The sequence below is a fragment of the Bombina bombina genome, chromosome 2 (assembly GCF_027579735.1).
Source record: "Bombina bombina isolate aBomBom1 chromosome 2, aBomBom1.pri, whole genome shotgun sequence".
In the NCBI taxonomy this organism is placed as follows: Eukaryota; Metazoa; Chordata; class Amphibia; order Anura; family Bombinatoridae; genus Bombina; species Bombina bombina.
This window is the reverse complement of record NC_069500.1, coordinates 1255999453-1256012779: the sequence shown is the minus strand read 5'-3', so window position 1 is coordinate 1256012779 and position 13327 is coordinate 1255999453. Positions and strand designations below refer to the sequence as shown.

The window sequence follows — 13327 nt, the reverse complement described above, 5'->3', positions numbered from 1 at the left end:
ATGACACACCAAATAATTTACAGGTATTCACATAGACAAACCCAATAGATTGCAGGTATACACATAGATATAGAATTCAATGTCCAATACCCACGTATGGGTCTTAATGATGAAACCAGGTAATAAATGTCCACAATATCCAAAAGCAATGGAGAACATCAGAAAGTCAAAAAATAAAAATAAGTCAAATAATAAGTAAACAACAATCGTTTCCGTGGACTAGCCACAGAGAGTAAACACAGTGTTTACAGGGAACAAAAAGGTGGTACCTGTGTCTTCTGATGTCACAAGAAGCAATGCCAGTCGATACTCATGTTAAGGCCGTGTGGGTGGACTGTGTTCAATTTATAAATCCATTCAACCTCTCTACGGAGTAGTAGCTTGTCACGGTCCCCCCCACGGTTTAGCGGAGGGATGTGGTCAATCAGCTTGAACCTAAGATCAGATACCTTGTGGCCCATCTCCAAAAAGTGCCTGGCCATGGGTTGGTCACTCTTCCCCTTATCGATGGCTGCACGTATGGCACTTCTGTGATTCGCCCTCCTCTTTTTTATGTCATCAGACGTTTTTCCAATGTAGAATAAACCACAATTGCAGTTCAGCATGTATATCACATATTGTGTGGTACACGTGAGGTAATGTTTAATTTTAAACAACTCATTCGTCTGAGGATTTCGGAATTGACTGCCTTGGAGCATTGAATTGCACGTCACACAACTGGGGCACTTGAATGATCCTTTTTTAGTGGGTCGGGTTTTTTTACTGTAACTGTTAATGGGATCTGTTTTCATCAGTATGTCTTTTAGATTCCTCCCTCTCTTGTAACCAATTCTTGGAGGGCCATACCCACGGTATGGTAATGATGCATCTGATTCAATTATGTCCCATTTCTCTTTCAATGTCATACCCAGTGTCCTTGTGTCTGGGGAGTAAGTAGTGATGAAATTCATTCTGGTCTTGGGGTCCACACTCGTCCTGTTCTCTGTGATATCCTTTCTAGCTTTCTTAATCATTTCATTATTATAGCCCCTGTTCCGGAACCTTTCCTCCATTTCATTCAGCTGGGTGTTCCTTCTGATGTCAGAAGAGTTATTTCTTGTAACCCGTAGTAGCTACGCTTTTGGAATAGCTCTTATAAGAGATCTAGGGTGGAAGCTGGAGACATGCAGCAGTGTATTACGGTTGGGTTCTTTCTTAAACAGGGTTGTACCCAGGCCAAAGTCTTCTTTATAGATTCTTAGATCTAAAAAATCTACTTTGTTGTAGCTTGACACCTCTTTCAGTTTCACCTGGTCACCCATTGTATTCAGTTTTCTCACCTATTCCTGGAATGATTCTGTAGTACCTCTCCACACCACGATGATGTCATCAATGTACCTTTTATAAAAAAGTACCTGTTCATGTTCATATACCTTGAAGACATTCTCCTCCATGTGTTCCATAAAGAGATTTCCGTAGGCTGGGGCCATATTGGAGCCCATCGCCGTTCCCATCAACTGGAGGTAAAATCTCTTCTCAAATTTGAAATAGTTAATCTTCAGGCATAGAGCTAGTAAATCAATGATGAACCCAACCGGGGGTCCAATGTAGGGATGTTTTTCCAGACTTCGTCTTACGATATCCATACCCATTTCATGAGGTATAATAGTGTAAAGACTTGCTACATCCAAACTAGCCAGAACATCACCTGGTAGTATTTTGGTTAGTGCAGCTAGGTCTTTAATTAATGCAGTGGAGTCTCTCAGGTATGACCTCATATTAGTCACCATAAGTTGTAGAATGCAGTCAATATACGTGGCCAGAGGTTGAAGGAGTGAACCCCTGGCAGAGACAATCGGTCTCCCAGGTGGATGGTCCAGTTGTTTATGAATTTTAGGCAGTGTATACAGGATTGGTCTGATTGGGTAGTCAGTAATCATCCAGTCCCGTAATCTTGAGTCAATCCAATTCATCTCTGCCCCATGTTCAATAAGGGCATCAATCTGTGCTTTGTAGGTAATGGTCGGGTCGCAGGGCAGTGCCATATAAGTTGCAGTATCTGCCAGTTGTTTATCAATCTCCATTTTGTAGTCTTTGTAGTCTTGTAGGACTATCGCACCCCCTTTGTCCGCCGGGCGTATGACAATTGAATCATCAGCTGTAAGCGATCTTATGGCCTCCCAGTCAGAGGTAGTCATGTTGTTTCTATACTTCATCTGGCAGCCAGTATTCAGTTTTTGTTGTATAATCCTCGTGTATGTCCTTATACTAGGAATAGTAGTGGCAGGATCAAATGAACTTGGTTTCTTAAATGAGTGGGGCTGGTCCTCAAATGTTTTCCCTTGGAAGTAATCCCCCAATTTCAATTGTCTTTGGAATTTCATTGTATCAATGTATGTGGAGAATTTATTCGTAGCTGTAGTAAGTACAAATGATAGCCCCTTCTTTAGAAACTTTATTTCTTGTTCACTCAGGGTATGTTGGCTCAGGTTCACTGTCACATCCTCCTCCTCCTGCACTGGTACGGTGGTCTTCCTCCATACCCCTCCCCTTCTGACATGCAGTCTTCTCCTCTGCCTCTGGAGCGGGTAGTAATTCCTAAAAAAGGCTGTGTGCCTGTATTGCTTTGTTGTTCTTGTTGAGGGTTGACGGTGCAATCTGAGTCCGACCCTGAGCTTGTGTCCACCGTATTTAACTGGCGGTGACCATAGGTCCTGATTCATCTTTGTCTCCTGGGTTGGTAGTATGTTCTTTGAACCGATCCTAAGGTCCATCGATAAACTTTTTTTGTCTTTATAGTCGTCCATAACGTAGCCCAATTTCTTATTCTTGAAGGCTACTAGTGCGTTGTTATACTTGCGTAATTGTGTCGGATTGAGGAGGATGTGACAGTGAACCTGAGCCAACATACCCTGAGTGAACAAGAAATAAAGGTTCTAAAGAAGGAACTATCATTTGTACCTACTACAGCTACGAATAAATTCTCCACATACATTGATACAATGAAATTCCAAAGACAATTGAAATTGGGGGATTACTTCCAAGGGAAAACATTTGAGGACCAGCCCCACTCATTTAAGAAACCAAGTTCATTTGTTCCTCCCACTACTAATCCTAGTATAAGGACATACATGAGGATTATACAACAAAAACTGAATACTGGCTGCCAGATGAAGTATAGAAACAACATGACTACCTCTGACTGGGAGGCCATAAGATCGCTTACAGCTGATGATTCAATTGTCATAACCCTGCGGACAAAGGGGGTGCGATAGTCCTACAAGACTACAAAGACTACAAAATGGAGATTGATAAACAACTGCCAGATACTGCAACTTATATGGCACTGCCCTGCGACCCAACCATTACCTACAAAGCACAGATTGATGCCCTTATTGAACATGGGGCAGAGATGAATTGGATTGACTCAAGATTACGGGACTGGATGATTACTGACTACCCAATCAGACCAATCCTGTATACACTGCCTAAAATTCATAAACAATTGGACCATTCACCTGGGAGACCGATTGTCTCTGCCAGGGGTTCACTCCTTCAACCTCTGGCCACGTATATAGACTCCATTCTACAACCTATGGTTACTAATATGAGGTCATACCTGAGAGACTCCACTGCATTAATTAAAGACCTAGCTGCACTAACCGAAATACTACCAGGTGATGTTCTGGCTAGTTTGGATGTAGCAAGTCTTTACACTATTATACCTCATGAAATGGGTATGGATATCATAAGACGAAGTCTGGAAAAACATCCCTACATTGGACCCCCGGTTGGGTTCATCATTGATTTACTAGCTCTATGCCTGAAGATGAATTATTTCAAATTTGAGAAGAGATTTTACCTCCAGTTGATGGGAACGGCGATGGGCTCCATTATGGCCCCGGCCTTCGCAAATCTCTTTATGGAACACATGGAGGAGAATGTCTTCAAGGTATATGAACATGAACAGGTACTTTTTTATAAAAGGTACATTGATGACATCATCGTGGTGTGGAGAGGTACTACAGAATCATTCCAGGAATGGGTGAGAAACCTGAATACAATGGGTGACCAGGTGAAACTGAAAGAGGTGTCAGGCTACAAAGAAGTAGATTTTTTAGATCTAAGAATCTATAAAGAAGACTCTAGCCTGGGTACAACCCTGTTTAAGAAAGAAACCGACCGTAATACACTGCTGCATGCCTCCAGCTTCCACCCTAGATCTCTTATAAGAGCTATTCCAAAAGCGCAGCTACTACGGGTTACAAGAAATAACTCTTCTGACATCAGAAGGAACACCCAGCTGAATGAAATGGAGGAAAGGTTCCAGAACAGGGGCTATAATAATGAACTGATTAAGAAAGCTAGAAAGGATATCACAGAGAACAGGACGAGTGTGGACCCCAAGACCAGAATGAATTTCATCACTACTTACTCCTCAGACACAAGGACACTGGGTATGACATTGAAAGAGAAATGGGACATAATTGAATCAGATGCATCATTACCATACCGTGGGTATGGCCCTCCAAGAATTGGTTACAAGAGAGGGAGGAATTTAAAAGACTTACTGATGAAAACAGACCCCATTAACAGTTACAGTAAAAAAACTCGACCCACTAAAAAGGATCATTCAAGTGCCCCAGTTGTGTGACGTGCAATTCAATGCTCCAAGGCAGTCAATTCCGACATCCTCACACGAATGAGTTGTTTAAAATTAAACATTACCTCACGTGTACCACACAATATGTGATATACATGCTGAACTGCAATTGTGGTTTATGCTACATTGGAAAAACTTCTGATGACATAAAAAAGAGGATGGCGAATCACAGAAGTGCCATACGAGCAGCCATCGATAAGGGGAAGAGTGACCAACCCGTGGCCAGGCACTTTTTGGAGATGGGCCACATGGTATCTGATCTTAGGTTCAAACTGATTGACCACATCCCTCCGCTAAACTGCGGGGGGGACCGTGACAAGCTACTACTCCATAGAGAGGCTGAATGGATTTATAAATTTAACACAGTCCACCCACATGGCCTTAACATGAGTATCGACTGGCATTGCTTCTTGTGACATCAGAAGACACAGGTACCACCTTTTTGTTCCCTGTAAACACTGTGTTTACTCTCTGTGGCTAGTCCACGGAAATGATTGTTGTTTACTTATTATTTGACTTATGTTTATTTTTTGACTTTCTGATGTTCTCCATTGCTTTTGGATATTGTGGACATTTATTACCTGGTTTCATCCTTAAGACATGGGTATTGGACATTGAATTCTATGTCTATGTGTACACCTGCAATCTATTGGGTTTGTCTATGTGAATACCTGTAAAATATTTGGTGTGTCATATAACGGAGGTTTCCTTACATTGTGTATTTAGCCATTGGACATTTGGATATGACCGCATACTATATCTTATATATATCTTTTCTGTATTTTTTGTGCATTTGGGGTATACATAGCGATCCCTTGAGTTGTGTTGTGTGTGCCTATTTCCACCATTGTTTTAATACAATAGGTTAATTGTTTATTTTTTAATCAAATTTGGCTTTTTGTAAAATCAAAATTTGCCTTTTTTAAAATCAAATTTGCTTTTTTGATATACTATACATGTACTTTTTTATTCACTGTGCATGTACTCTTCTGTACAATATGCCCCCTTGATTAATTCTTCAGTTTACCATCCGGTGCTAATGGATCTACCATTGATTAGCTCAATATTCCTGCATTTGACCGTGTTAGGGACTGTGTCTGTACTATATATGGCAGATCAGTCATTTTTACTTTCCCCGTATGAATTTTTACACCGTTTAAGGGTGTCCTTTACAATCTCTGGCTATGCGTATCCAGGGATCTCTTTTTCCAGCTGCTCTTGCTGCTGTCTTTAGCTGTTTGTTGCCTGTTGACAACATAAGGGGCTTGTCTCCTCTAACCAATTAACTTTCACATAGCGATAGCCTTAGGGACGCTGTTTGATTGCGATACGCATGCGCAGTACTCCAAGCTTATTGTATCTCCGGTAACACACACAACTCTCCGCAGAGCTATATCCCTCTAAACCCATCAGGTACTTATCTTCTCCTTATCTGTATGCATAGAGTGTTTTACTGGTTACTCCATGTTCATCTGCCTTGATAGCCCCTCTTCCTGCCAGCGCTACATTGATACTAATGAGATAAGTCCCAATACATATACCTTGGACACCCCCTGCTAATATATGCCTGCAGTGTGATTTTTACTTATAGTCATTCCGCTATCTTTTCTACCTGCCTGTATGATGGGGATAGTATGCCCTGTATATGTATATATTGCTTGCTCAGTATAAGCCTGTAAAGAAACGTTTAATCTATGCATTGCTCATTGGTCCTGTTAACTGCTGCCCATCGGTTACATAATGTCTATCTATGCTGAATACTTTTTTCTATTGATATTCTGTTTGCTCTTTAATTGTATCTACCGTTTGCATTATGATTCCCATTTGCTCTGTATATGTACATGGTTGCAATGTTCACTTATTTGGTATATTGTGGTATATTTCATTTGTTTTTTAATTCATTTGTATGGGATTTTTTGACATGTCAACAATTTTGGCGCTTTTTGACACTGGGGGAGGGTCTTATGGAACATTATGGAACATTATAAATCTTTGCTTCATTCTATGTACTTTTGTCTGATGAAGGGGTGTATTCCCCGAAATGTCACTGAATAAATCCAGTATTGTCAAGACCAGTGAGTGCTGTCTCCTGATTTCCATATTCTTCTACACCATATTCTAGCACCCTGGCATTTGGAATTAAAGTGTTAGTGAGAGTGCACCTGCCACTACCTGCTGTATATATATATATATATATATATATATATATATATATATATATATATATATATATATTGATATATATGGATCTATTCATATCGATATATAGGCATAGATTTACATATATTTATATATATATATATATATATATATATATATATATATATATATATATATATATATATACAGTATATATACATTTTGAAACATATATAGAGTTTAGAGAAGTTGGTATAACGAAGTGTTGGGTTAGTGCACAATCATTAAAGGGACACTGAACCCAAATTTTTTCTTTTGTGATTCAGATAGAGCATGACATTTTAAGCAACTTTCTAATTTACTCCTACTATCAAATTTTCTTCATTCTCTTGGTATCTTTATTTGAAATGCAAGAATGTAAGTTTAGATGCCGGCCCATTTTTGGTGAACAACCTAGGTTGTCCTTGCTGATTGGTAGATAAATTCATCCACCAATCAAAAACTGCTGTCCAGAGTTCTGAACCAAGAAAAAAGCTTAGATGCCTTCTTTTTTATATAAAGATAGCAAGAGAACAAAGAAACTGATAATAGGAGTAAATTAGAAAGTTGCTTAAAATTGCATGCTCTATCTGAATCATGAAAGAAAAATTTTGGGTTCAGTATCCCTTGAACTGTTATTTTTACAGCGCACCCATAGAAGTCTATGGGGAGATGAAGTTAGCAAGGTTGCAGTATCCGCAGTCCTGAAGTAAGCGCGCATTGGACTTTCAGCATGTGATACGTGCGCTAACTGACCATGATACATTTTTACTTTGAATGTAGTTAGCTATCAAACAAATAAGTTATATAGCGCTCTACTTGTAGTCTGGCCCTATGTGTTTTTATATCATTGCTAAAAGGGCACTATTATCAGATAAATGCACCAGCTTACATTTTGTGTGATAAAAATAAGACTGGTGTGATTTTGACTTTGAATTCTGAAATTACGTTGTATATTGCATACAATGTTTACTTGGTAAATTAAATTATATTTTTACTTCTTATTTTAAAGGGACGGTCTACTTGAAAATTCGTACATTAATAACAATGTTTACATCATACTTTCACTATACCTTTACACATACAAAAATGTAGGTTACACCACTTAGCAATAAACACATGAATGGATTTTTTCCCCCCCTTAGACCACCAGGAATAATCTGGTTTAACTAACAGATCTTTTTTGAAAAATCTTGTCTGAATATAGATCTTAAAGGGAACCACAACACCTGCTTGAAAAGTTTTTAACTAACTTTTTTTGATTAAGCAACATAAACTAACTACAATTCTGCATGCAGTCTTCATCTTACTGCATTCTGTTGCAGAAAACAGCTTTATAATTTTAATGATGATCTGCAGCCTACAATCTGCTATGTCTGCTGCCATATTGTGAAGTACTTTGCACCTCAGTGGGTCATGTGACTAAAACTGCACCTTTTTCTATTACTAACGGTGAGGAAGCAGAGGGATCACTGCAGTGTCTTCTAAGAACGGCTTCAGTCACTGCTATAATTATAAATAGTGATGTCGCGAACAGTTCTGCCGCGAATAGTTCGCAGCGAACATAGCATGTTCGCGTTCGCAGCGGACGGCGAACATATGCGATGTTCGATCCTCCCCCTATTCGTCATCATTGAGTAAACTTTGACCCTGTAGCTCACAGTCACAAGACACATTCCAGCCAATCAGCAGCAGACACTTCCTCCCAGACCCTCCCACCTCCTGGACAGCATCCATTTTAGATTCATTCAGAAGCTGCATTCTTAGTGAGAGGAGGGACAGTGTAGCTGCTGCTGATTTAATAGGGAAATCGATAACTAGGCTAGTGTATTCAGTGTCCACTACAGTCCTGAAGGACTCATCTGATCTCTGCTGTAAGGACAGCACCCCAAAAAGTCCTTTTTAGGTCTAGAACATCAGTCTGCTTTTTTTTTCCCCCTGTGTAATCTAATTGCAGCCTGCCTGCCAGCTCAGGCTCACAGCGTATACTGTGCCCACTTGCCCAGTGCCACCATTCATATCTGGTGTAACATTAGTGTACATTTAAAAAAAAACTACTTTTTTTAATTTGAAATAATAGCAGTCATTTTCCTTCACACGTGTGCGTTTGAGGTCCTGCCAGGGCACAGTGTGACACCAGTGCAAGTCATATCTGCTAAAAAAAGTAGTGTACATTTAAAATAAAAAAACAATCTTTTTTTAATTTGAAATAATAGCAGTCATTTTCCTTCACACGTGTGCGTTTGAGGTCCTGCCAGGGCAGTGTGACACCAGTGCAAGTCATATCTGCTAAAACAGTAGTGTACATACATTTAAAAAAAACCACCTTTTTTTACTGTGAAATAATAGCAGTCAGTTTCCCTCACACGTGTGCGTTCCAGGTCCTGCCAGGGCACAGTGTCACACCAGTGCAAGTCATATCTGCTAAAACAGTAGTGTACATATATTTAAAAAAAAAACCTTTTTTATTGTGAAATACTAGCAGTCAGTTTCCCTCACACGTGTGTGCTCCAGGTCCTGCCAGGGCACAGTGTCACACCAGTGCAAGTCATATCTACTAAAACAGTAGTGTACATAGATTTAAAAAAAAAAAACAACCTTTTTTTACTGTGAAATAATAGCAGTCAGTTTCCCTCACACGTGTGCGTTCCAGGTCCTGCCAGGGCACAGTGTCACACCAGTGCAAGTCATATCTTGCTAAAACAGTAGTGTACATTTAAAAAAAAAAAAAAACGTACACTACCTGAACGATACAACATCATACCTGATGTTTTAAAGCACGTTATTCCAAACAATTTAGGAATGTTAGGTGATTTATGCCCTTTATGGATTAAAACCAGACTCTGCATCAACTATGTAATTTTCCATGGGAGTTTGCCATGGATCCCCCTCCGGCATACCACAGTCCAGGTGTTAGTCCAATTGAAACAACTTTTCCATCACTTTTGTGGCCAGAAAGAGTCCCTGTGGGTTTTAAAATTCGCCTGCCTATTGAAGTCTATGGCGGTTCGCCTGGTTCGCCGGTTCGCAAACTTTTGCGGAAGTCCGTGTTCGCCGTTCGCGAACGCAAAATTTTAGGTTCGCGACATCACTAATTATAAATACCAAGAGCCGGGAAGGAAGTGGGAGGGGGAGAGGAATGCACAGGGGAAGAAAGGCTCCGGAGACAGAAAGCAAACTCCTGCTGCAGATATAATTGTAACCAGATACTTCTGCATTTATCTACGTTACTTACAGCCCTGAGTCTCCCTCCCCCTCTCTGCTTCCTTCCCTGCTCTTGCTATTTATAAATATAGCAGTGTCTGAAGCCGTTCGTCTTTGAAACTGCAGTCCTCACTCTGCTTCCTCAGTGTTAGAAATAGAAGGTGCCGTGTGAGTCATGTGACCTACTAATGTTGAAGACGTGCGTTACAATATGGCAGCAGACATAGCAAGTGCTAGGCTGCTGATTAAACTTTAAATTATGAAGCTGTTTTTCTGCAGCATAATGAAAATATGAAAATACAGCATAAATAATTGATAGTTAGTTAATTTTGTACAATTACAACAAGTTAGTTTAGAACATTTGAAGCAGGTGTTGTGGTTCCCTTTAAGAGCATTGCCCTGTATAAGTTTAGATGTATACAATCAAATTAGTTAAAAATAGGACTAATAAAATGGTACATACCATAAAAGACTTTATGAAATAATACGCAAAGCACATATGTACAAAAGGTAGTTCGAGATCTACCAGAAGATTTCCAGCTGCTGACCAGTATATCATGACTGCTGTGTAATTTCCCATTCCTTTTTCAACTAGTAGTTATAGGATTGGTTAAAACGTATAAATGTATTTGCACAAGTATAGTCTGCACCACTACAGGGTGATTCAGCACAAGTATATTTGTTCCTATGTTAAATGCAGAGGTATTTTGTGAAAAAGCTAATATTTTCTTATGTTAACACATGTAGATCACACTGCCCCCCCCCCACAAAAAAAAAAAATAATAATATTTTTTTTTTTTTAAATTAGACCCTGTCCCACTAAAGTATGGCCACACCAAATATATAATTTGGACAAAAGAGATAATATGATAGAAGATAGTATATTAAGGAAGCTGATACTGAAGGGGTCATGATTTCAAATAAGATGGTAGCAGGTTAAGGAGTAAATTGCAGCAGCAGCTTTAGATAATTGTTGGTTGATTCATGTGATAAAGTTCCAACAGAGGACAAATACATAAAGGCTTGGTATACTATCCTGAGAGATCATTTAGCCTACATTTTAGATATATATATTGGCAGAGTAAATGGAAAATCTGGTTCTTATCTGTTATTAAAATATTGTTTTTTATATATGCACTTTTTATTTATGGTAGTTATTTATTTATTGTTTTATTATTGAATTATTTAAAAATACAGGGTTCTACTCTTATACCTCTCTTTTTATTTATTTTTCAAGGTGGAAAAAAATGTCAGCCGTCCCTCAAGTACTAAAGTAACATCAAGTGATGCTACAGGTACACTATACAATATAATTTAACATGAAATATTAAATGTATTTGTTATTGGTTTAGTACATTTTATAATTAAATATGCTATGATTACAAACACTACTGTAGCTCTGATGTCATCAAGTCTATAATTTGTCTTTATATTTTATTTTATTAACTCGTTAGAAATCAGTCAAACGATGATGACTTTTGATTTGAAATATTATATTATTTTATTATTTGTTTTGACGGATGAACCATATGACAACCATATGACAACAACAAAGCGTTGGCATGCATATGATATCAGTTAACCCTTTTTTGATTTAAGGAGTCTCCCTTATATTAAAATATATCCTTTTAAAAAATTTAAAGTCACTCACAGTTTGTATAGCAACGCTGAACCCCCTGTAGTCGCACAATATGATTCAGACATCTTTGAGAAAGCTATAAGAGTATCGTGTCAGATGGCGTAACTACAGAGGGTTCAGCGTTGCCACACAAAACTGTGAGTGACTTTCAGTTTTTAACTTTGTACCAATAAAGGATATATTTTAATATAAGTGACACTCAATTTAGGGTTAACTAATATCATCGTATGCATGCCAACGCTTTGTGGTTGTTCTATAAATACCCATACATGCTGTTAATTAAAGGGATACTAAACCTAAAAAAAATATTTTGTGATTCGGATAGAGCATGCAATTTTAAGTGACTTTCTAATTTACTCCTATTATCAATTTTACTTTGTTCTTTTGCTATCTCATTTAACCATCAGGAATGTAACTTTCAGGAGCCGGCCCATTTTTAGTTCAGAACCTGGGTTACACTTTCTTATTGGTGGCTAAATGTAGCCACCAATAAGCAAGCCCTATCCAGGGTGCTAAACCTAAAATGGGCTGGTTCCTAAGCTTTACATTCCTGCTTTTTAAATAAAGATAACAGTAGAACGAAGAAAAAATAATAATAGGAGTAAATTAGAAAGTTGCTTAAATTGCATGCTCTATCTGAAATATGAAATAAACCATTTATTATAATGTGAAGGGTGATTTTGGCCTTTGGAACGGGCCATAGAAGCAGCCCCACTTACAGATTGAATGATACAAGCTGTACATCAATATAAATTATCTAGACGATGTATCTCCCTTTGTGATATATGATAAACCATATGATTTGTTTCTAAAAACAGATATTCTGTGGGACAATTTGCTGCTCTGGATGGCTAAAGAATTAACTGAAGAAGATGCATCATTGCTAGTGCTTTCGCTTCCTATTCGCCGCAGTACTATTCAGCTTGTCAAATTAAAAAGCCCTGATAACCTAAAGGAACAGATATATGAACTGCTTAGCTTTTGGAAAAGAAGTCTACCCACATCAGCTGACAAGTTACGCCTTTTATCTCGCCATTTGCGCAAAATTGGAAGAAATGACATGTTAGAGAAACTTAACTTTAAATTGGAGAGTAAAGTACTTATGTCAGTAATTCAACAATAAAATGTTTAAAATATTAGTTACCCAAATTAATTTGAAAAATGATGAGGCAAAGAATATTTGTAATTTGTGATATCCTAATTTTATTTGAATATTAAATTATATGATGACATTTGTATATTACTGTCAGATGTTCAGATGCCCAGTAACTTTTATTTACAGGTTATTATCATTTTTTTGGATCATGTTTTTTTTTTTTAAAACCCAGATGTAAAATATAATCACTTTTATCTTTAGATTATTTGTGCACTGTTTTGGGAAACTCAAAGTAAAATGAATTATTATTCATAGGATATATATATATATATATATATATATATTAAGTTTTTCGTGTTCCAGGAATATTTTATATGACACAGACACACTCAGCTTGTAAGTATATTTATCCTATTTTTGTGTGATATAGGTTTTTTTATTTCAGCCTCAAAGGAATAGTCTAGTCAAAAGTAAATCGTCGTGATTCAGATAGATCATGCAATTTTAAGCAACTTTCTAATTTACTCCTAGTATCAAATTTTATATAAATAAATAAAGATTATCAACC

The 13327-nt window shown here is 37.9% G+C and overlaps 1 protein-coding gene across 1 annotated transcript in view; it reads left to right on the top strand.

Annotated features, from left to right (window-relative positions):
- DTHD1 (death domain containing 1) overlaps window positions 1–12786 on the top strand; it is a 99109-nt gene extending 86323 nt beyond the window's left edge. The window contains exons 12-13 of the mRNA XM_053700280.1: window positions 11262–11319; window positions 12482–12786. Of these exons, the coding sequence (XP_053556255.1) occupies window positions 11262–11319; window positions 12482–12786 (363 nt within the window). The remainder of the gene's footprint in view (window positions 1–11261; window positions 11320–12481) is intronic.
- Window positions 12787–13327: the final 541 nt, after the last annotated feature.